Genomic DNA, 25,608 nt, shown 5'->3' with positions numbered 1-25,608 from the left:
ATCCTTAGAAATCTCACATTGGTACCTTCTTTGTGTTTTGTCAAATCTGCAGTGAAAGTGTTCTTAAAATGAACAACATGTGCTGGGTCATCATCTGAGATGGCTATAACATGAAATATATGGCAGAATGTGGGTAAAACAGAGCAGGAGACATACAATTCCCCCCCAAGGAGTTCAGTCACAAAGTTAATTAACACATTATTTTTTAAATGATCATCATCAGCATGGAAACATGTCCTCTGGAATGGTGGCTGAAGCATGAAAGGGCATACAAATGATTAGCATATCGGCACATAAAGACCTTGCAAAGCCAGCTACAAAAGTGCCATGAAAATACCTGTTCTCATTTTCTGGTGACACTGTAAATAAGAGGAGGGCAGGATTATCTCCTATAAATGTAAACAAAGTAGCTTGTTTAGCAGCTGGCTGAACAAGTAGGAGGACTGAGTGGACTTCTAGATTCTAAAGTTTTACAGTGTTTTGTTTTTTAGTGCAGTTATGTAACAAAAAAAATCTACATTTGTAAGTTGCACTTTCATGATAAAGAGATTGCACTACAGTACTTGTATGAAATGAATTGAAAAATGCTATTTCTTTTATCATTTTTACAGTGCAAATATTTGTAATAAAATAATAATATAAAGTGAGGACTGTACACTTTGTATTCTGTGTTGTAATTGGTGGCAATATATTTGAAAATATAGAAAATCACCCAAAATATTTAAAATTTTCAATTGGGATTCTATTGTTTAACAGTGCGATTAAAACTGCGATTAATCGCAATTAATTTTTTTGAATTAATCATGTGAGTTAACTGCGATTAATCGACAGCCCTACTTAGAACCTAGGTCAAGTGAAGGCCAGTATAGACGTTCCCTCTCAGGCAGGAGCCGAGTTTCTGAGATCCACCCTCCAGACTGAGTTGGAATGCCTACGCTACTATTTTTAGCCCTATAGTGGGAGCCCGGCAAGCCTGAGTCACTTGGCCTGGGCTCAAAGACTTGCTGCTGCAGGTTCAGGGTTTTTTTGGGTTTTTTTTGCAGTGTAGACAAACCATGATACCTCACAATACCACTTTTACAAAGTCACTTTTCAGAATAGAACCACACTTAAAATAAATGGTATGTTAAAATTACATACAATTTTTAAGATGTAGATTTTTAAATGAGCAGAACAGAGAATAATGTTCTGGTTGTTGAAAAAGTTGCCTATAATTCTGATATATGTATTTATCAAGAGTTAACATGCGGCATTTTTTGGACAGACTGAAGTTTTAATTAAAAAAATAAGTGTACTTGCTATAACAAGTGCTACTGGTATACGACATACCAATCACGAGTACAATTGTTCATTTAAAAAGACAGAAAGGCTGTGCTCACACATAGTAGACAGAGGTGCCTCAGGTGCTTGATTACAGCAACCAGATTCAGTGCTGCCCAGCCCCAGCATGAGTTAGATCAGGAGGGGACCTGAACTTACTAAACTGGAGAATCCGTCCCAGTGTCCAGTTCTTCCCCACATATTGAGTTGGCTGTTAAATCTATAAATAGGCAAATTTCAAGTACAAAAAAAGTGTCATCTGTATACTACGATATGAATGCTATATATGAAGGAAACTGCTAGACCAATTTTGAGCTTGGTCTAATACAGCATTAAAATGTAACAGCCATGAACCAGGATTAAGAATATCTCGTAGAAAGAGATTCACATCAAAAAGAGAAGATGAGCATATTCAGATGAGAGCTCATAGTATTAGGAATTACAGGCCATTTAAATTTCCATCAAGAACCACCAGTATTTGCTATAGCAATGAAAAGGAAATGTTAGCAAAGTGGTTCAAACAGACTGCAACCATATCTGGGCCTCAAAACAAAGTTTGTTTTCATTTTATAACAATGGCACACTAATAAATTTCATTACAAATCATTTGGGCAATCAGGTCAGTGCTTAAATTATTGTATAAAATCATTGTACTTAAAAAGAAAAACAGACATGGAAGTCCTAGTCCTAGGTAGCAGCACTATTAACTAACTTCAGGTGTTTAATGTTCAGGGTGTATATGTTTAAAAGAGATTATTTTTAAAATTTCCACTGAACATTTTCACATTTTAGGACCTCAAGTGAATTAATATTCCTGGCCCTAAAAATTTATAGACATAGGGCACCACATGAAGTGGATCGAACTGCTCTTGGATTATTTTTTTTTACATTGTTGGGAGTGTTTGTGTGTAATTTTTGAGTGACGAGAAAACACTCAATGTAAGTACATGTAATTATTTTTGATTATTTTTGTTATTTTACATTTCAGTGCTTTCTAACACATAGCTTCTGTGCCCCGCGGATTTTTTAACTTGTATTATAGAATTTTATTTTCTGCTCTCCTGAGATAACACTAATCTTTGCTTCACAATCTGAAAGCTTGACCCACAATTGTTTGGCATCTGCAAACCCTTTTCAAGAGAAAGGTAACCCCTTCAGGAAACACAGACATTTATTACAGAGCTTAAATGGAAAAACACATTACATCTAGTTTATCACTACATGAATTTATAATTAATATTTTACAATAAATGTCCTTTATTAAAAGTAGACATTTACAGATTAGAAAAAAATATAAATAATTTCAAGTACAAAATCAAGGTTTCTGTCAAAGGATGTAATAAAGTTATCAACATAAAGTCCAATTCTTGTTGAGTGATTTCAGTTTCCATTGAAGGAGTTCAGAATTGCCAATGAGATGAGAGATAGGAGGCTCTTATGGGAGAGATGGGGCAGGGAGGATTTGGTGGGAGAACTGAATCACAGTCATTTTGGATAGTATTTAAAACCCATCAGTGTTAATGCCATTTCATTACGCTCAATTAAAGGAGAAAGAGTACACTCAAATGAGACACTGGGATGCTGTTGCCTTCTCTGGTTCATTGTTTTTGTCTATGTCTGAAGGGTCCTATGATATCACTGATTATTATTGTTCAGGTGAAGAGATAAACTGATCCTGATACCTCTGTAAAAAAGATCTCATCACTTATCACAACTGAGAGCTGCCTGGGAAATATGCTAAGATTTATTTGTTTGCTTGTTTTTAAGCTCTTCCAGGACCTCATTAATACTCTCATTGGAAACTGTCTATTCCAGTAAAGAGAGGGCTCTGACATTTTTCCTAATTCCATTTGAAAAAAATGCCTCAGCAAGGTTCACAGGATTTATGGGAATTTGAATCCTTCTCCCACAACCCTTGGGCTCCCAGAAAACATTTTGAAATCTTCTACAAACAAGTGCTGGAAACTGTGGGACAGGTACTCAGAGTGCAGCACAACTGTAAAAATGGATCAGAGTGCTAGTGTGTACACGCGTAGAAAAGCACCCAAACGATGGCTAACATGGATGCACCACCACAATTTGCCTTGGTGCAATCCCACCAGTTCATTAAGTGTGAAATGAAAAGTGAAGCTGAAGTGAAAAGATACTTCTCATGCTTTGTGTAACACTGTGATAACACATCACGCATTTCATATTTAGGGTGACCAGATGTTCTGATTTTATAGGGACAATCCCGCTTTTGGGGTCTTTTTCTTATATAGACTCCTATTACCCCCCACCCCCATCCCGATTTTTCACATTTGCTGTCTGGTCACCCTCGTCATATTAAAACAGGACCTTAAAAGGCACTATATAAAAATGCTGCCACCTTACTCAAAAGACTTTTGCTCTCTATGCGAAAGCTGCTAACTTTCATGACTAAAATGAATTTTTACTGCTTTTTTCACCTATTATCACTGCAGAGCCAATACAAGTACAGAAGCGTGAGCTGGTGTTTATTGTGACTTGTGCATCACCAAAAGAATTGTTAACTGGGTCCCTGATCTTTCAAGCTCCTGAACAAGGTTGAACCCCTGGGCCTGGACCTAAATTCTATTCACAGAGGCCTGGGGCCTAAATTATATTTACAGAATCTTTACAAGAATACAGCTTGACTTTAAGATTCCAGGTTGAGTATACAGGGCTGGGCAGTTTTAAAAAACACCCTCCTTTTTATCTGACAGCTTTAACTGAGGCAAATATAGAACTTACAATGCTATTTTTACAAAGTCATTTTTCAGAATAGAACCACAAAGAAAATCAGATCAAATTATCTCTAATAAGGTAATCAATAAAAACAATCAAGAACCTCCAGAAAACCCGAGCTATCATTTGTTTTATGACAGTAGTATTCATCATCTCATATTTCACAATATTAACAGCACAATCACTGTTAGTAAATCTGTACAACTAATGACCTTTTAGAAAGAATCTTTAAAATGTGACAAATTCTAATAAGTGGAATTAAACGTTCAGTGATAGAATACAGTTCCTGTTAAAATTTGTAAATAATCCATTATAGATTCAGTAGCAAACTACCACTTTTTACATAATTTAATTACTGCAAGCGCAAAATTTTATGCACAACTCCAAAGAACTATTTATCAATTTATTTTATCCAGAGTAACAATTTTTTTTCTTATCTAATTTTAACTAGTGTCTGTTCCAAATTATTGTATCCTTTTCTACTTATTTTGACGCCAATTTTGCTCTATTGCCACAAATTTTTTATGAGTTTCCCCAAAGACATGGTTACACTGATTGTTACAAAAACTATGTCCTTCCAGGCCCAGGATGTTGCCTGACCTCTGGTGGAGTGAGCCTTAACAGTCAGTGGGATAAGCAGACTGGTCAGCTGATAACAACGTGAGATAAAATGTGTAATACCCACTTTGACAATATTTGGGATGAAATAATCTGGGGACCTTGGAGTGGCCAGTTATGGCCACAAATAGATGTGGGAATAGTGTTAAAAGATTTGGTTTTCTCAATGTAATATAGCAGAGCTCTGGCTATGGCTAGAGTATGTAGCTTCCTCTTCCCCTGCATGAAATGAGGTTTAGGAAAGCACAAAGGTTGACTGGTTTAGGTGGAACTCAAACAACCTTTGGAAAGAATTTTGCATTAGGTCTAAGTATTCATAGGTGCCGACTCTGTGGGTGCCCTGGGGCTGGAGCACCCCTGGAAAAAAACAGTGGGTGTTCAGCACCCAGCAGCAACAGCTGTTTGGCAGCGTCACCAATAAACTAATCTGGGGCTTCACCAAACAGCTGTTTGGAAGCTCGGGGAGGAGCTTGGGGGAGAGTGGACAGCAGTGAGTGACAGGCAGGGGCCTTGGGGAGGAGATGGAGTGAGGACGGGGCCTTGGGGGGGAGTGAAGGTGGGGCATTAGGGGAGGGGCAGAGCAGGGGCAGGGAGAGGCAGAATGAACAGGGCTGCCCGGGGAGGGGCAAGTGGGGCAATTTGCCCCAGGCCCCGGGCTCCACAGTGGCCCCCACGAGAACAGCTGAGCCTCCTTCCCCGGCCCCAGCCCGACCCAACCCTGCCTCCGCCCCTCACCCGGAGCCTCAGCGCATCCAGGAGTGTCCCTGGATAGCGCCGTAGTGTGGCTCCAGCAGGGCCCCTGAGCTCCGCCCCACTCAGAGCTGCGTGGTCAGGGGGCGGGGCTGCAAGCTCCAGCGGGGCCTGAGTTCCCTCTGCTCAGCATGGAGCTCGCAGCCCCACCCCCTGACCACGGCTCTGAGCGAGGCGGAGCTCAGGGGCCCCGCTGGAGCCACGCTGCACTGCTGTCGAGGGAAGCTCCTGGATGGGCTGAGGCTGCAGGGGAACGGGGGAGCCAGGGGTAAGGGGCCAGGGATAGTGGGGTTGGCTAAGGGGCAGGAAGTCCCGGGGACAGTCAGGGCACAGGGAGGGGGCAGAGGTTGGGGGGGGTCAGGGGACAGGGAATGGGGAGGTTGGATTGTGGGAATTCTGGGGGTCTGTCAGGACTCAGCGGGGAGGTGGATAGGGGTTGGGGCAGTCAGGGGACAGGGAGCAGGGGTGGGGTCCCAGGGTGGTGGTGGGGGTCTCTGGGGGATGGTCAGGGGACAAGGAGCAGGATGGGTTGGGGATTCTGAGGGGGGCAGTTGGGGGGCAGGAAATGGGTGGGGTCAGATAGGGGCAGGAGCAGGCTGTTTGGGAGGCACAGCCTTCCCTACCCTAAAGGTCATTCAGCACTTTGAGGCTTGCAGAAGAGCCAAGCTGTTAGCTTTTCCATTAGGGCTACCATCCCTTTCACTTCTCAAATGCCAAATTATTGTCTATGTTTAATTTCAGTGCATTAGGGAGATTCATGTCAGGGGAGGGTAGCTTCATTTAAAATTAGCCACTGGCAGAGGGATCACATGAGAAGAGCAATATCCTTTCCAGCCCTACCAAGGGAGACCCCCCTCCACTGCATTCCCTGAGGCTTCAAAGGGGTTAATTCAGTGGTTCACAAACTTTTATACTGGTGATCCCTTTCACACAGCAACCTCTGAGTGCGACCCCCCCCTTATAAATTAAAAACACTTTTTTATATATTTAACACTATTATAAATGCTGGAGGCAAAGCGGGGTTTGAGGTGGGGGCTGACAGCTCGCGACCCTCAGTAATAACTTCATGACCCCCTGAGGGGTCCTGACTCCCAGTTTGAGAACCCCTGGGTTAATTTAATTTTAGCACCCTGTGTCCATTCACATGCATGTGCTATTTTGAGCATTTCAGTTTTCACAACATAGGCTCATCCCAGATTCTGGAACAAGCTCAAATGCTCAGTTCGTGAAGTATGTACATAAGCTATACTAAAGACAAACCCACAGTAACCGTCTCCAGTTTGTGAAGGACCCCATGGAGCCAGTCTCTAGGAAACAGATAAATGCTGAGAACCAGTGATACCTTGCAAAGAAATTTTCTCAAAACTGGGTTTGTGCCAAGATGCAGAAGGTTTATTTTTTCCAGGGCCCCCTGTGGTGGGGCAGGAAGTGGGGCAATTTGCGACGGGCCTCCCACAAGAATATAGTATTGTATAGTATTGCAATTTTTTTTATGGAAGGGGCCCCCGAAATTGCTTTGTCCCAGGCCCCCTGAATCCTCTGGGCGGCCCTGAGAATGAAGGTGGGGCCTTGGGGGAAGGAGCAGAATCTATGGAAGTGCCCTCTTCTTGAAGGGTATGTCTACACTACAGCTGCTACAGTGGAACAGCTATGGCACTACATCTGTGCTGCTGTAGTGTAGATACTTCTTAAATCAATGAGTTTTTTCTGTTGATATAGTTAATCCATCTCTCCAACAGTCATTAGTTAGGTCAATGGAATAATTCTTCTGTTAACTTAACTGCATCTGTACCAGGGGTTAGGTCAGCCTAACTACAGCACTGCTGCTGCAAAATTTTTCAGAGTCTGGAGTGACATAGCTAAGTCAATCTAATTTTGAGATTAAGATGGTGGCCTGAGATTAAGATGGTGGATGGATCACTCTGAGAGGGGCTGAGCACAGAGCTCCATAAGCTTCAAAAGGACAGTGATGAGGGTCCCATGCTGGAGTAGTATCTCTGACTGCTGGGTAAGCAGGCAGTAGACCCTTGTGAAATTTGGACACTGTCAGATGAAGGAAGACCAAGAACAACTGTATTGGTAGATGATATGCCGATGTTACTGCCAGATGGATGTTGACTGCACTAAATGAAAGTCCAGTATGTTTTTACTACAGCAAATAGTCAAGAATTTTCAGTACTGGGGCCTGCATGAGGTTTAGACTGTATTAAGCCGCATCAGGGTGCAGTCAACTGTATCAGGGTGCATGCAGTCAGCAGTTCAGCAACCTGAGGAGGCGTAAGGACTTCCTTTTTCAGTGGGTAATTTGCGGTTAAGGCTTATCAGAGTTTCCAGATGTGAACTGCCTCTCATCAGCCAGTTGCCCACATAGGACTAGACACTGATGCCCTTTTCCCTAACGTGTGACACCACTATAGTCAGGACCGGTGCTAGAGTTTTTCGCGCCCTAGGTGCACGGCCATTTCTCTGCCCAGCGCGCCGTTCCCGCGGCTCCGGTGGAGCTGCCGCAGCCATTTCTGTGGAGGGTCCGTTGGTCCGAGGCTCCGGTGGAGCTGCCGCAGCCGCGCCTGCGGGAGGTCCACCGGAGCCGCGCGGGACCAGCGCGGACCATCCACAGGCATGACTGTGGCAGCTCCATTGAAGCTGCGGACCAATGGACCCTCCGCAGGCACGACTGCGGCAGGTCCACCAGAGCCACGTGCTGCCCCCCCCGGCAAAATGCCGCCCCCCGAAAATCCTGGCACCCTAGGCCATTGCCTAGTTCGTCTCAATGGAAGTGCCGGCCCTGACTATAGTGAGGCATTTCATAAACACTCTCAGGACTGTGGAAAATCTGAAAGGCTGTACCTTATACTGTTAATGATTTGGACCCACTCTAATTACAGGTATTTTCTGCGGGCCAGGTGGATGGCAATATGGAACTACACATCCTGTAAGCCGAGAGGTACAAACTAGTTCTGAGGTTGAAGAGATGGAATGTCAGAGGAAAGCACTACCGTTCTAAATCTGAGCTGGTGTATATACTTCTTCATTCTTGTCAGGTCTCTGATGGGACTCAGACCCTCTCTCTTCTTCAGAATAAGGAATATCAGGAGTAGAAGCTTCTTCCTCTGTACTCCCAAGGAACCTCTTCTATGGCTCCCAAACAAAACAAGAAAACCACTTCCTTTTGTAATAGGTCCTGTGAAAAGGGTCCTTTGAAGAGGAATAAATAAAGAAGAGTGAGGAGAAAGCGTAGCATGAAAATTGATGTTATAGCCATAGCGGATGATGTCCTGCACAAAACTGTTGGCTGTAATCTCTTACCATGCCCAATGGAAGAGGTGAAGTGATTTCCAACAGTTGTCTCTCCATAGTCTTGACATGGTTCTCAACATGCACCCCATCCAACTGGCTGCCTCTGTGACAGAGGAGGAGTATGACAGGAGCCTCCTGATATAACAGGGATGTTTTCTGGGTAATTATGGGCATCAGATGGCCTTTGCCAATGTGAGGGCTGCCACTAGAAGAACTTACAATATAGTGCTGGGGTGCATATGCTTAAAGATTTCAGTGTTGCCCTTGAATCCTTTAGGGAATGGACTGCTTCATCCATCCAGTTGCTGTAGAGCTCTATTACATCGAATGGTAAGTCCTCTATAGTCACTGGAACTTCATTTGGAATCCCAGAAGCCTGTAACCAGGTTACAATTTGGTTGGTGCATTGTGACTGCTGTAGCCATGGATCTAATGGCCACATCAGACTCATCTAAAGCCACTTGTAGCACTAACTTCATTACCATCTAGCCTTCTTTGATGGCACTTCTCAGCTTCTATTTGGAGTTCTGTAGGAGCCTAGTTAGGAAGGGAGTTACCCTTTCCTACATTGAAAAATTATCTTTTACTAACAAGGTTTGGAAGTTTGCAATGTGAAATTGGAGGAAGGCTGATGAATAGGCCTTTACACTGAAAAGTCTAGTTGATTGGGGTCCTTATTTTTTTGAGTGCTCTAACTTGGACTTGGTCTTTTTCTGGACTGCAGTTACCACAAGGGACCCTCATGTCAGATGCCTGTAAAAATGTTCCCAAGCCCTTACGTGACACCTGATAGCACTTTTCTACTTGCTTCAAAGTAGGAGAAAGCTAGGTGAGTGTACCACAGTCCCTTTGCTGGGTTCAGTATGCCCTTATTATTGGCAGGGCAATTCTTGTTGGCACTGAGGAGCTGAGAATATCAAACATGTGCATGTCCTCTTGGATCACCATTGTCTCAATGTCCAAGGTTTCTGTTAGTCTCAAAAGCAGGTCTTGTAAAGTTCTAAAGTCATTGACAGCTGGTATGTGTAGAGTTCAAGGCCTTGCATGGAAAAGATGAGGATTCCTTTAGCAGGTAGAGCAACTGGAGTGTTTTCCAAGCCATCTCCACTCCTGGTATAACAGGCCTGGCCATCAATGCTGATGGTGACCGAGACTTCCTCCTCTTTCCTTTCATATGTTATGAGGCCGCACTTCTAGACCTAGGGAAAGGTGGGGCCCAGTAGGAATATTCTATAGGAATTGACCAGACTGCAGTTGACCTGTGCATTGCCAGTCATGTTTAGGTGCATTGGGTGCTTCAGGAACAAACCATAGGGTATCCCTCTGATCTAACAGGAGTGGGCTCTTTGCTTGATATTCAAAAGAAGGAGATCTAATTTGCCTGGGAAGCACTTTGATGCTAAAGTAATGGGCTTTATGGAAAACCCAGCTATATGCTTTCTATAGCCTTCCTTCATGTTCTCATTTGCCTTTAGGTTCTCCCACCAATACAGCTACTGCTGCTCATGGGGGATGCAGTAATTAAGTCAAATGGGAGCGCTCTCTTCCACTGGTGTAAAGCATCCGCACTAGCAAAGGTGCAGTTGCACCGCTGTGAGATCTGTAGTGTATACATAGCCTAAGAATGTTTTGAACTTGAACAATATCCAATTTTTGTTTGCATCTAGGTAAATTCACACCATATCAATTCAGTTAACCTGTAACCTTAGTTATATCTCGATATTTTATTGTGCACCAAACATTCAGATTTTTATCTGCTTTTTGTTGTGTTTGCTTTTTTACCTGAATAACTATGAATTTACAATTGAAAAGACTTTGGGCCAAATTCACCACTGGCATAAGTGGATGCAACTCCATTTAAGTCAATGAAATGCATAAGCTTATATCAGTGGCAGACTCTTTGCGTCCATTAATTCTATCCCTTCCTTTGGGAAATTCACAGAATAGCACTAATAGTAGCTCTTGATGGGCAACATATGTTACGTCCTGATAGCAAGAGGGAACATGATTCTGGCTGGCAAAATAGGGTGAGATCCAGAACGATCCCAGAATGATGAGAGGATAAAATTTTTTTTGAGGACTCAAGCAGAAAAGCAAAGTAAACAAGTATTAGACAACAGTGCAATATGTTGTTTGTCAACTGATGTTCCACTTGTTGTTTCAGTTAGAATTGAATCATAATCCCAGACACGAAAGGCTAGTGATAATCAATCAAATCATCCAGCTCTAAACTGAATTTAAAGTTGCAACTTCCATATTACTAATAATGCTGATAAGCTATTAGCAATTCACATTTCACAAAAATATGTTTAACAACCTTAAAAGTAAACATTATAGGAGAAAGAGAAATAATGATTTCATACGAAAATTCAATTCCAAATGCGGGTTACAATCTACATTACTTCCCTCATTTCTTTAAGAAACAAAGTGAAACAGAGCATTTCCTAAGAACTAATTTCTTTAAAAAGAATTAAAATAATAGAAAATTCTCTAATGATCTTTTAAGTGACAAAATGTAAAACTATTTAAATCATCACAACCTGTAGCCAATTTACACAGATGGAGTTCTTTGGAGAAGGGGTAAGTTTTTATGCCTTTACAAATGATATCTCGCCATTTATGCCAGCAACTTCAATATGTCATGTCAAATTCACTTTTACTTTGACAAAATGCAGGAGCAACTGAAACAACGAGAATGCCACAAAATATATTTTGGTATTCTTTCTATTTATCTATCAGTCTTTTGTAAAGAACAGGCTACTGGAAAAGCACAGATGAAGGTACAGAGAAATCAGAAGCCAGAAATTAAAAGATGACATGACTGTGTACATTGGTGCAATCCTTATTTTCAACATAAAATTACTTCTGGCTTTAAAGTGAAACGAAATACCACTGAGATTTTAAGAGAGTCAGCAAATTTTGTTTTCACACACTCATCTGAGGAAGTGGGTATTCATCCACGAAAGCTCATGCTCCAAAACGTCTGTTAGTCTATAAGGTGCCACAGGATTCTTTGCTGCTTTTACAGATCCAGACTAACACGGCTACCCTCTGATACTCAATATGTCAGATGCAGTTTTAAGTGTAAGGCAGGGAATGCTAGCTCATTAAAACTTGAAGGTATGCATACAATTTTACTTTATAACAAAAAGAACCTGGTGGTATCTTGGACAAACATACTGAAATTATGGAAATTTCCCTGTCAGAGAATGACAAGCAGAATTAGACTATGGAAGCAAGTTTTCTAATAAATGTCATTTTTTTCCCAGTCAACTTTCTATCCATACAGATCTCTGCCCTGGAAAATACTACATTTCAACTTGCAAATCTCAAATGCAGCACAATATATTGCAATTAGTACAAGTGACAAAAGAGGTTTGTTTTTTTCTGGAATATATCGTATTTAGTTGGGCCCTGTTTCTGCAAACTGATCCACTTGAGTGGATCCCAGTGGAGCCCCAGAAATGGAATCTTAGCGTGTAAATTCTTTGCACTGTTCAATGAACATACAGATTGTACATGTTCAGTAACTATATATGATTAGACACTACCTGAACCAGATTCAAAGGGCAGTATGCTCCAGAGGAGTTGGGACTGGATTAGGGGACAGATAACCTGGGTTCTTCCTGCCTCTGCCACGGGTTAAGCACTTTGAGAACTATCGATAAAAAGAGCTACCATACTTAGCTCTGAGAAGGTCTAGAATTTCACCTCAACTACTTAATGTTGCACCTGAGTTAACAGCACCGTTTCATTATAAAATTGCAGTCATATCTGGGCCCCATTCCTGCTGCTATTGTGATCAATGACAGAACTCTCAATGGCTTCTGTGGAAGCAGGGTTGGGGCCTTCAAGACTTTAAGCATATCCTGGCTCTACTCCTACAGGTGCTGAGTTCCTTCTGAAAGATTCTGCTTGCTCTCATTTCCCATCATTCAGTATCTTTCTGGATAGGCCCCTGTTACATATTCAGGCCAAATGAAGACCAGACATAACACAATGCGCTTCAAGACTGTCAGAGAGAAAGACTGACACTCATACTCCAAAAAACAAGTTTTCATTCATGTTATTTATCATTTTAATATTTTAAATGACATATTTTAAGGGGCTGTGCTTACAACAAAATGAAAAGGTAAAAGAAAAATGCTATTCTGATATGGTGATATATTAACGTTAAAATACTCTAACACATGACTGGGTTATATGGAAGTATGTCTGGCCATTTTTTTCTATCTTTGCATTTACACAACTATATTATTGTACCTGGAATAGTAATATTACTCCCTTCCTGTAGTAAGTGAAACAGTACACAGATTGCAAAAGTTCTGCATTTTCCTAGAAAAATTAGTCAGATTCCTTTAATTCTTTATTTTGGCCCGTATATAAAAAATGGGGGAAGGGGGAGAAGGTAGAATGGAGCACCAAAAAATAAAAACAAAACTTTCCAAAACCCAGAGAGTACAATTTTCAAAAGTACCCAATGACATCAAAAGGACTAAGGCTCCTAAATCATTTAGATGCTTTTGAAAGTTTTATCCATAGTGGCCTTTATTCAAAGAAACATTTGAAATGCTGAAAAAAATATACAGTAGATGTATAATTTCTTTAAACATATCAAAAGCTTTTATCGTGTTAGTGGTAAAATGGAGATTTCAGGGGTAATGCGTTACATTTTAAGTTAAACTGCAAAGAAAAAAGCTTAACATTTTGTTGAGTACTGCATGTCTATTAGACACATACTTACACAAAAAAGGGCATCAGTTGAATAAGAGACTCTTTTTTGGGGCTAACTGTGAATTCTGGCACAGTTTGAATAATTTTGTTCATAACATTCCGTAAGTAATTTTGTAGCTGTTTGCGTCGTTCCTCAACAAACTTTGCATCCTGCAAAAGAAAAAAAGAGTTGAATTGTACAAAAGATGTTTTCCATTCTAAAATGCCAGACAGCAATAATGACATGAATTCTGATTGATGACTTGTTCTTATCTCAGCCACCTGTAGCAACATATTATCTAATACATTTGCAGTCAGGGTAGACAGAGACAAGTCATGTTATATAACATTATATAACTTGGTTATGGATAAAACTCTGTCCATGACACTCTGACATGATGCTGAACATAACTTATCCCTGTCTACCCGCAGTGTATTCTTCCCTGAGAGAAAGGCCTCTTCTATAGACTGTTTTCTTTTAAAGGACTGTTATTGAGGCCTAGATGTCAAGCCCTTTCAGGACTAGCAACTTATACAGTCCTTTAGGGAAATGGAGGTACTTTTCCTCCCTTCTAAGAAGTTTATTAATTCCTCCTCTCCCTGCCCTCATATCATAAACTTTTCAGAGGCTGGATACGTACATCTCATGATAGACCCATATTTAACTATAATAGCAGACATATCTCCCTCCATTTAGTAACACATTTTGTTAATGAATTTTACATAACAGTCTATTTTTTTAACTAGCATAATGTATCATTGGTAAGATGCTTTGGAAAAGAGGTTTTATTTAAGTGTTAATGTTTTATGTCTCTGGCATCAATGAATGGAGATAACTGTACCACTCCTCATTCCACTGTGAGACTTACAGACTGAAAGCCTAACAATAGTACGTCTACTTAGATTTCATAACTTCAAAACATACATATTTTTGTCTGTGGGAAACACAATTATAGTAGAGTATAATACAATCTGTCAGCAAGCATAATAAACTAGAGTGAGACTGTAATGGATTTACTGAGAAATCAGACTCTTTTTTGTATTAGCGCCAACAAGCTATATCTCAGAAATTCAGGCATTCTTCTTACCTGGTTTAAATGTCAGACTATGCTCTTCAGGCATGAAGCCTCAAACTATTATAAGACAATTATAGCTTTCAAAGGACGAGTAGAGTTCCTATTTTGTGTAAAATGTGTCTAATCAAGCACTGTTATTAATCTATTCAAGAAAAGTGCTTAGAAATGTACAAGTTCCTGTTTCTTGCTAAAAAAAGATAATAGATGCAAATATGTTTAAAATGTTACCAAACCATTCCATTTAATCAAAAACAAAAAATTCATAAGCTGGGTTGCCACATATTGGATTTGAGTTGAAGGTTAGCTCTTCTCACTGGTAGAGTCAGCTGCTCCAGGCATAAGGCTTAATTGGCCACTTGTCTGGATTTTGAAGCAGTACTGTAAAGTTCTAAGAAGTTTTGCCATCTTTGCCTTTAGGAAAAGTTGGCATGACAGAGGTATTTTTGGAAGAAGGGTCCTAAAGAAGAAAATGAGATGGGATCCCAGAGACTGGCTTTCCAAAATAATTTAAATATTAATAAAATTTAAAAAAATATATTAAACATTTGGCGTTGCCTTGTCAAATATTGGAAAGAAAGGCTCCAATTTTGCAAATGCTTATGCCTGTGCTTAACTTTAACTGCCAATATGTATTCTGTTCCCAGATTGCTAAATGTATAAGCCCCATTTACAGGAAGGAATTTTACAAAATTCAGTGCAACCATCAATTGAGCTGAACTGCGTGGAGCCCTAATGTAGACAAGGCTCCTGAAACTGGATGCATTTTTACCACCGTGTCAGTTAAACTTGCATCTAAACAACATGGGATGAAACTCTAAGCCCTCTGAAGTAAATGGCAAAACTCCAATTGACTTCAACAGATCCAAGAGTGTATCTATGTTGTTTAACTTGGTTAAAAGCACCAGCAAGTGCCATAGTAGGACTCCCACTGGTAAAATATGTGGGATTTTTTGTAAAATTATCTGGTAAGGACATGACTCCAGAATACCCTACACACGTTCTCCTCTACCTCACAACACCTTGCCTCCCTATGTATAATGTTTTAGAACTAGCAGGAATACCCAGCTTCTCCATATTATATTTGTATTAGCCATATGCTATAGTATATACTAGTAATATACTTAAAGTAGCAGTGTACTGGATTCCTATGTAAAAAAAAAATAGTCTTGTGTTTCTGTTACAAGTGTTTTCTTCAATTGTTTATAGAGAATCCGTGTGCATTTATCTGATAATAAATATAATCTAATGGCATCCATACTCAAAGACGTCTAAAGGTTATGCAAAGCCTATTTTGTCCCCCCTCTGAAAATTTGAAACACATGCAGAGTAAAACAAATATGGTCATTTAAGTAGGTGAACATCCACACCTAAAAGACCACAAGAGAAACTTAGAAGGAGAGAGGCAAAAATGATCACTGTAAAATGTGGTAACAGTCATAAATATTCTGTCATTCTCTGCTTAATTCCTGCCAATAGCAGCAGTTACAATACTGAGAGTTTGAATAGATATTTTAAGAGTAATTCTTGGCCTGGATTATCCATGGATAGCAGGTAACTGAACTCAACTGCTCAAATCTATTCAAGGGACACTAGCATAGGACCTAACCATACCAGTGACACCATCCGGGTCTCGTTCACCTGCAAATCTACCAATGTGATATATGCCATCATGTGCCAGCAATGCCCCTCTGCCATGTACATTGACCAAACCAGACAGTCTCTACGCAAAAGAATAAATGGACACAAATCTGACATCAGGAATCATAACATTCAAAAACCAGTAGGAGAACACTTCAGTCTCTCTGGTCACTCAATAACAGATCTAAAAGTGGCAATTCTTCAACAAAAAAACTTCAAAAACAGACTCCAACGTGAAGCTGCAGAACTGGAATTAATTTGCAGACTGGATACCATCAGATTAGGCCTGAATAAAGACTAGGAGTGATTGGGTCATTACAAAACCTAAACTTAATTTCCCCAGTACTAATTTCTCCTTACTGTTACTCACACCTTCTTATCAACTGTCTGTAATGGGCCACTCTCTTACCACTTCAAAAGTTATTTTTCCTCCTTTGGAATCCTGCTTTTAATTGATTTATCTTGTTAGACTGACCTCACACTTGGTCAAGCAACTCCCATCCTTTCACGTATTTATACTGCTCCTGTATTTTTCACTTCATGCACCCGATGAAGTGGGTTCTAGCCCACGAAAGTTTATGCCCAAATAAATGTATTAGTCTCTAAGGAGCCACAAAGACTCCTCGTTGTTTTTACTCTGATGTAGATACTATTATAAATAGGAATGGTAATTTTTGACAGAAACAGAAAGTTTATAGTTTAGCTGTTTAAAAATGTATTCAACTTTTACTAAAAATTATTCTTAAATCTATAAACTGAATACAGTACATATAAGGAGTTAAGATTAGTCTGTCTACAGAAGAAAGTATTATATAGTACATGCTTTAAATGCTAACCATTTTCCTTCAAATGAATCATTCACTGTTAAAGACTGGTAGTAGTTAATTTACCACCACTACACATGGCAGTTTGAGAAAAAAATGCACTGATGTATCAACCAGGTGTTTTTTAATGATTATTGAAAAATAATTTTTAAAAAATTCTTTAAGAGGAGCCTTGTGCTACTTTGCTTGATGCAATCCACTCTCTGAGGTCTCTCTTTTAGCACATCACAGTCAGAGCACAGTGACTGCTCATACTAATCAGAGAAACAGCTTTCTCCATGTTCTACTGCAATGCAGAAGGCTAGACAAATGTTCTGCTGAACAGAGCTCTCTATACAAGCTGCTAGAAAATACTAACAGTAGGAAATCTAATGCATGTAGATATATAAAAGTTAGAATGGAAGATAATACTACAGGAAATTATTGCTGTATTGGAATGCAACTGTATTTATTGTTTTGTCTATTTAAACTGTTACATTATTCAAGTAAATTTTATATTTCCCACTTTCCTATTTAATACTGACATTTTCCATACAATGCTGTTTCAGCGTACTGTAAATCTAGAGACTTAGTACAGTGCCTGCTGAGCTGCTAATCTGCACAATCCAATTTCACCTGCATGTTGAATTCTAACACTAACATACAATATTAAAAAGTATTTTTAGTTAGAATGAATGTTGCACCCTTAGGACCACCTGCTTTTACCACATATGCTACAGATCAGGCATTCACAAACTTTTCATAGTGCAAACTACATCTTAACAGAGATATGGTCTCCTAGACGGCTTCCTCTCCCATTCAGAATTGTGTGAAAAACTGCTCCTTCCATTCTTAATTGTAAAATATTGCTGACAACTATAGCAATTGCTTATATGACAAAGTAATATTAGCAATATATTTTAGCTATCTTTCGTGTGATAATTACTCTATCCTTTTAGAAAAAAGGTTAATTAAATGGCCTCTACTTTTGTCCTTCATTTCATCTTCTCTCCCATCTATTCTGCTCCCCTGATCTTGCTTCTATGCTGCTTGGCTCCCTTCTCATTTTCTGTATGTTCTCTCTTGTTGCTTGTTCTTCCATTACCCTGGGACATGCTAACTCGTCACTTGGCCCTTCTGCTCTGTTCTCCTAGTTATGCTATCCAGTCATTTGGTTCTCTGTTTCCTCTGTGCCCCTGGACAGAATGCCTGTACCATTCTTTTGCTTAACCATTCTTTTCTCCCCTGGATGTTCCTCTTCTGCAAATGGCTGACAGGTCCAGTTCCTTGAGGGAGCCCGTTTAAGTTCCTCCTATATACTAGTGGGTTTTATAGGAGCAGCTAGGCAGAGGGCAGATGTTGCACTCCATTAGTAACTTTTATTTCTGTTTAGAATCCTTTTAGTTATATGGCTAAAGATGGTTTTTACTTGTTAATTTTTTGGTAACGGAATTCATGTTTCTTCAATATGGCCAGCGTCACCCAAGTCTCTGAAAGCAAAAGTCATCACATTAACACAAAAATTAATATTCCCCATACCACCAAGTGAAAAAAGCACAAAGTACAACCAGTTTCCAGTGGCTCCATGCAAGTATGAGGCATATAAAATATATATTATTTATTAAAATCACTAAATGTACTGTTTATTAAATGTAGGCTCTATTGTTTAAATACTTCAGTTTGCATAATCTGCTACAAGGATAGTTTAAAAATCTTTAGGCAACTGAAAACAAATTTGTCTCATTTTTATATAATTTCTCTAATCACAGTTAATTCCAAGCCAACCAAATTTAACATCAGGGCTGTAAAGTTAAGGTGCATTGTCCTTCATGGATCATGTTTCTTATGAATAGCTTTTGAGTACCCTCCGTATTTCTTTGTATGAAAAGCAGTCAGCCGGCTAAGGACCCCACTTAACTGTGCATGTGCCAGTGCTCTAAATAGGCATATTTGAAACTCCTCTGGTTTAGCTCCTAAGATCCCCAATCAAAGAACGCATTAGAAATAACAAATCTGGATGAAAGCCCAGCTTGTAGAAACTGTCTAACAGCTCTGGCAGTCACTTAATGAGGTCTTACAGCTTGTGATTTCACTGTTTTTCTTCTACTACTTTCCTATCATAATTCAATTATGCATTAAAAAGTTAATAGAGAATATTGAGAATTAGGTCTTGCTTAAAAAAGGAACAGTCAAGGCTATTTATTAAGATTTCTTTTAGAAATTCTTAATTTTATTTTGAGACCAAAAACTGGTCATTGTAAATTAAGAAAAGATGTTTCATAACAGCCAAATATTTTGAAGGAAAACTATGTTATAATATTGATAAAATACAATAAAACTGACAAAAAATTAAATGCAGTGGGGCATGCATTTCTTTCAGTTAATTGAAAATGAGCAAATAATAAAATGAATAATTAAAAACACAATTCAAACATGCAAATACTGACTACATCATGCAGATAATGACTCTAAATGCTGCTTTCCATTGAATGTCTGTATGAACCTTCTGTACAATAACCTTGACCAACTGTGATAGCTATTGAAAAGGTTTACTTTCTGCAGTATGTTTCAGTTGCGTATGTGGTTTTAAAATAGTACATATTATGAAAGGACGGAAGTCACTTTTACTTATCCATATCTGAAAACTACAGACAACCAACTTCCACCTTGCTTTTAATTAATCATTATGCCTTTAATATTGTTGGGTGTGAAATTCACACCCCTGCGCAAAGGGCCTACACTGCAGGTATAAACCACTGAGCTCCCACTTTGATGTTTCCAGATCTCAGCTACTGGAGACACTATGGATTTCACCACAACAATTTTTGGATCAACCTTTTTATAGGGAGAAAGCTATGGAGGAAATCTCCCATCCAGTATTTGACATTCTTGGGGCTACCTCCATGAATAGTTTGTCACTCCCTACCTTGAGCAGTCTTCTGCAGACTATTTGGTCTACTCCTGCTTCCTGTCAGCCTATTTCCAAGAAAGCAGGCAAACAATACTAGATTTCACATGAAAGGTTCTCTTACTTTCACCCACTCCTGTACCAAATTCACTGATGGTGTCTGCTGCCAGTAACAGGTTTAGGTCTGGCCAGGCTCACTCTAGTCCTGTTGATAGATTGGGGAGGAAAATTGGCACACTTGAGATGAAAATTTTCTCATATTCTTCTCTGGGAATTAGTGTGGGTAATTACCAGGCAGTGATGCCCCATTATCATTTCCACCTTTGGGATAGGATGGCATTGTTTGTCCAAGTTTTGCCACATAATAAAAGAAGGCTGGCTAATGCTGTTTTGACAGAAGGGCAGAACGTGGCAAAGCATTCCTTCAGAGTATCATGTGATGCTTCATACTCTTCTTACAGAACATTGGCATCTCAGTTACCTTGAGGATGATATCTTGGCTCAAAAGTGAGACAGTGACAGAATTAAGATTGTCTATGAAATAAATAAAAAAAATAAAAATCTGAGGCAGACATGGGATAGGGAAAATTTTAGCTCAAATAACTTATCAAATTTAGAGCAGTTGAGAATGGGGTCTTATAGTGGGAAACGTTGGGCACCGTTAATAATAGATTTTGCTACCAGACCACTTACAGCTATATATTTGTGTCAATTATAATAATGACAGAATTGTCCCATTTTTTGGCGTGTGTGTAAGCTAACTGATGGGAAGACAGCTCCCATGATAAATCGGATCATAAGAGGTTCTATACATTGACCCTGATAGTTTGTAGGAAGATCTTAAGTATTACATTCTTCCTCTCCCACCAAAATGGATGGCGATTGGGATGTCAGTTGTGTGGTGAATCCATTGTTGGGAGCAATGAAGGGTTAGGCTAAGAGTTGCTTTCCACCCACCCTTTCCTCCTGGTCTGGCTGAAAGCCAGGTTTTTCTCTTACTGGCTATTTTTTTTAACTGAATATTGCCTCTTGTTTTAGGGAGCAGCTACCCCCTTGGTTTTACTAAAATTTTATAAACTTGCATCAACCTAATGCTTAAAATCATTCTCTATGTCTGTGACTCATGTACCTGGATGTCCTGATCAAGTCATTGTATAAAAAATGCAATTGGGGGGTTGCACTGTTTTTGTGGCTGTGACAGACAATATACATTTGCCAATAAATGTTTTTGTCTAATTGCCAGTTTACACATTTAACAAAGAATCTGTTAGTCTGTGAGTGTATGTATTGTCTCACTTGTATGTTATCAGTAATAAATACTCTGCAATTAGAAATTGAGTTAATTCTTTTGATGACATATGAACCTGAATAAAATCCAGCACAATCTCCCGTAGTTTTATTGTCTGAGCATTGATTAAGAGGAAAATACTGCGGTGTGTTTTTTGTTTATTTTTCTTCAGAAATGTAATAAGATGCACCCAGGAACAAATTAGTTGTTTAAGAAGATGTTCAGTATTGCAATATTTATAAAATAGATCGGAGAAAGTGCTAGAAAATATGCTCTAGGGAACAGTCCTACTTAACAGGGAGATGGGCTAGCATTACCTAATATGTCATATCTATATCTTATTATTATTCTATGGACCTGAAATTAAAATAGGAGAGTCGAATATGTGGAGAAGAATTGTGGATAGGAGCCCAAGTGTTGTGTGAGGGAGTGATTTTTGTTCACCACCTACTTTTAAAGAAGTTTAATACTTTATATATTTACATGTTTCTAGTTTACATGGAGAAATGTGCTTGGAAGATGAAAAATGTAGTTTGGGTCATGTTTTCAAACAGAGTGTTGGATGGGGCAGTAGTATTTTTTTCAATCCCACACACTCCCCAGGCAAACACTACATGCAGTGTCACAGTATGTGTTTTATACATTCTGTTTGAATCTCTTATTTTATCATGTTGACTAACTGAATGACTGAATCCATAATTTGTCAATATCTGTCTAAATGCATTATTCAAATGAAGGTTATCTTATTAGGATAAATCCCACATGTGAGTACTGATCTGGGCATCTAATTTTAGCAACCGTGTGTATGTGGCTAAAATCAGATACTGTTGTTTTTCCTGTTTTGTTCTGTCCTTCATTTTCAGATATCTACATAAAGTATTTAGTGAAATTTTAAAAAAACAACAAAAATATCCTTCTGTAATGTACCTTTTTAATGTTGTGGAACTTCCAGTATATTATATTATTTTATTATACTTTGCAAGAAACACTAAAGAAAGTCATGCTAATTAAGTCAATTCTCATATTGATTTGCTCAGCCAAACCCTGATTTTATAATTTCTGATTTTATATGGTTTATTTTTATCTGAAATGTTTTTTCTCCCTGTCCATTCCTCAAGCCCGATTACTAGGCTTTTGTGTTTCCCGATAATTTTACAACATTTTGTGTGTTCCATGAGGCATTTGTAAAATCCATGTTTATCTGTTTTTCATTGTTTTCTATTAGAATTATGGAAAAATCTTAACAAATTTTGCCTCTAGACCTCTGAGTGCATGCCATTCTCCACAGTTCAGTATATTGTATAAAGCAGAAATGAACAAGGACACATAGAATCATACACTGTTAGGACTGGAAGAGACCTCAGGAGGTCATCTAGTCCAATACCTTGCTCAAAGCAGGACCAACACCAACTAAATCATCCCAGCCAGGACTTTGTCAAGCCTCACCTTAAAAACCTCTAAGGATGGAGATTCCAGCACCTCCCTGGGTAACCCATTCCAGTTCTTCACTTCCCTCCTAGTGAAATAGTGTTTCCTAATATCCAACCTAGACCTCCCCCACTGCATCTTGAGGCCATTGCTTCTTGTTCTGTCATCTGCCATCACTGAGAACAGCTGAGCTCCATCCTTTTTGGAACCCCCTTTCAGGTAGTTGAAAGCAGCTATAAAATCCCCCCTCACTCTTCTCTTCTGCAGATTAAATAAACGCAGTTCCCTCAGCCTCTCCTCGTAAGTCATGTGCCCCTGCCCCTTAATCATTTTGTTGCCCTCCGCTGGACTCTCTCCAATTTGTCCACATCCCTTCTGTAGTGGGGGGACCAAAACTGGACGCAATACTCCAGGTGTGGTCTCACCAGTGCCGAATAAAGGGGAATAATCACTTCCCTCGAACTGCTGGCAATGGTCCTGCTAATGTAATTACACATACTAATACACATCAGATAGACAAAACTGTGAATTTTACTATTAATTTCTGATTAAGTTGGGAGTCATCATCACTTCGCACAGGTGGCCTGCCAAGGAGAACAGAGGACCCAATATTGATGTATCCTTTCACTGAAGCACCAATATGACATTAATTTATGCAGCCAGTTCTTGGTAGAAGTTATGTTGCTGGTAAAGTAACCTACCACAGGAGGTAGTTTCCTTTAATTACTAAAGGCCATACTGCCAACTTGTGTAGCTCTTAAAAAAAAACAGAAAAGAAGAGAGTTATGGTAAATCTGTTTTTCTCTTTTATGCAGACATCAGAGCTTGACGTCCAGGTTCCTTAAGCAGAGGATAGCCTCTGTATCAAGTGAGGCTAGGTATGGTAAACCATCACTAGATGTTGAGTTGAGGATTGTTCCACCATGTGAGTTATTGTCTGCCACACTGCTCCACAGTCATAGCCCTGGTCTACACTACGAGTTTAGGTTGAATTTGGCAGCGTTAGATTGATTTAACCCTGCACCGTCCACACGACGAAGCCATTATTTTCAACTTAAAGGGCATTTAAAATCGATTTCAGTATTCCTCCTGTGATGAGGGGATTAGCACTGAAATCGACCTTGCCAGGTCGAATTTGGGGTAGTGTGGTCGCAATTTGACGGTATTGGCCTCCGGGAGTTATCCCACAGTGGTCCATTGTGACCACTCTGTACAGCGCACTCAACTCCGATGCACTGGCCAAGTAGACAGGAAAAGGCTCGTGAACTTTTGAATCTCATTTCCTGTTTGGCCAGCGTAGCAATCTGCAGAGATGACCATGATGGAGTCCCAGAATCGCAAAAGAGCTCCAGCATGGACCGAACGGGAGGTATGGGATCTAATCGTTGTATAGGGAGATGAATCCGTGCTATCAGAACTCCGTTCCAAAAGATGAAATATCCAAACATTTGAAAAAATCTCAAAGGGCATGAAGAACAGAGGCTATAACAGGGACTCACAGCGGTGCCGTGTGAAACGTAAGGAGCTGAGGCAAACCTACCAAAACAACAGAGACAAACAGCCGCTCCGGGTCAGAGCCCCAGACATGCCGCTTCTGTGATGAGCTGCATACCATTCTAGGGGATTCCCCTACAACTACCCCACCCCTGTGCTTTGACTCCCTCAATGGAGTAGCATGCAACAGGGATGCAGGTTTTGGGGACGAGGACGATTAGGAGGAGGAGGTTGAAGATAGCTCACAGCAAGGAAGCGGAGAAACCATTTTCCCCAATAGCCAGGAACTGTTTCTCACCCTGCACCTGGAGTCAGTACCTCCAAACCCACCCAAGGCTGCCTCCCAGACCCATCAGAACTTTCACACCATAGTCTGGCCAGTCATGAAACCGGTTTTCAAAGCTTCTCTGATGCGCACCGCACCCTCCTTTACTCTTCTAATCGCCCTGGTGTCTGGCTGCACGTAATCAGCAACCAGGCGATTTGCCTCAACCTCCCACCCTGCCATAAGGGTCTCCCCTCACAGAGATTGCGGAGCGCACAGCAAGCAGTAATAACAAGGGGAATATTGGTTTCGCTGAGGTCTATCCAAGTCAGTAAACTGCACCAGCATGCTTTTAAACATCCAAATGCACATTCTACCACCATTCTGCACTAGCTCAGCCTATAGTTGAACCCTGACTACTGTCCAGGTTGCCTGTGTATGGCTTCATGAGCCATCACATTAAGGGGTACGCTGGGTCCCCAAGGATAACTATAGGCATTTCAACATCCCCAGTGGTTATTTTATGGTCTGGGAAGAAAGTCCTTTCCTGCAGCTTTTGAAACAGACCAGAGTTCCTGAAGATGTGAGCGTCATGTACCTTTCCCAGCTATCCCACGTTGATGTTGGTGAAACATCCCTTGTGATCCACCAGTGCTTGCAGCACCATTGAAAAGTAACCCTTGCAGTTTATGTACTCGTTGCCTTGGTGCTCCGGTGCCAAGATAGGGATATGGGTTCCGTCTATCACCCCACCACAGTTAGGGAATCCCATTGCAGGAAAGCCATCCACTATGACTTGCACATTTCCCAGAGTCACTACCCTTGATAGCAGCAGCTCTTTGTTTGCATTGGCTACTTGGATCACAGCAGCCTCCACAGTAGATTTGCCCACTCCAAATTGATGCCCGACTGACCAGTAGCTGTCTGGCGTTGCAAGCTTCCACAGGGCTATCGCCACTCGCTTGTGAACTGTGAGGGCTGCTCTCATCTTGGTATTCTTGTGCTTCAGAACAGAGGAAAGCAAGTCACAAAGTTCCACGAAAGTGCCCTTACACATGCGAAAGTTTCGCAGCCACTGAGAATCGTCCCAGACATGCAACACTATGCAGTCCCACCTGTCTGTGCTTGTTTCTTGAGCCCAGAATCGGCGTTCCCCGACATGAACCTGCCCCATTAACACCATGATGTCCACATTGCTGGGGTCCGTACTTTGAGAGAAGTCTGTGTCATGTCCTCATCACTCTCAAGACTGCGCTGCCGTCACC

At 40.3% G+C, this 25,608-nt stretch overlaps 1 protein-coding gene across 4 annotated transcripts in view; it reads right to left on the bottom strand.

Moving 5' to 3' along the window:
* Positions 1-25,608, bottom strand: part of SNX29 (sorting nexin 29) — a 443,704-nt gene that overhangs the window by 57,897 nt on the left and 360,199 nt on the right. For all 4 annotated transcript variants that reach the window (XM_050967714.1, XM_050967715.1, XM_050967716.1 and 1 more), the window contains one exon: positions 13,475-13,614. In XM_050967714.1, coding sequence (XP_050823671.1) covers positions 13,475-13,614 — 140 coding nt within the window. The remainder of the gene's footprint in view (positions 1-13,474; positions 13,615-25,608) is intronic.

Source organism: Gopherus flavomarginatus, chromosome 9 (assembly GCF_025201925.1).
Source record: "Gopherus flavomarginatus isolate rGopFla2 chromosome 9, rGopFla2.mat.asm, whole genome shotgun sequence".
Taxonomy (NCBI): domain Eukaryota; kingdom Metazoa; phylum Chordata; order Testudines; family Testudinidae; genus Gopherus; species Gopherus flavomarginatus.
This window is presented reverse-complemented; position numbering and strand designations above follow the sequence as displayed.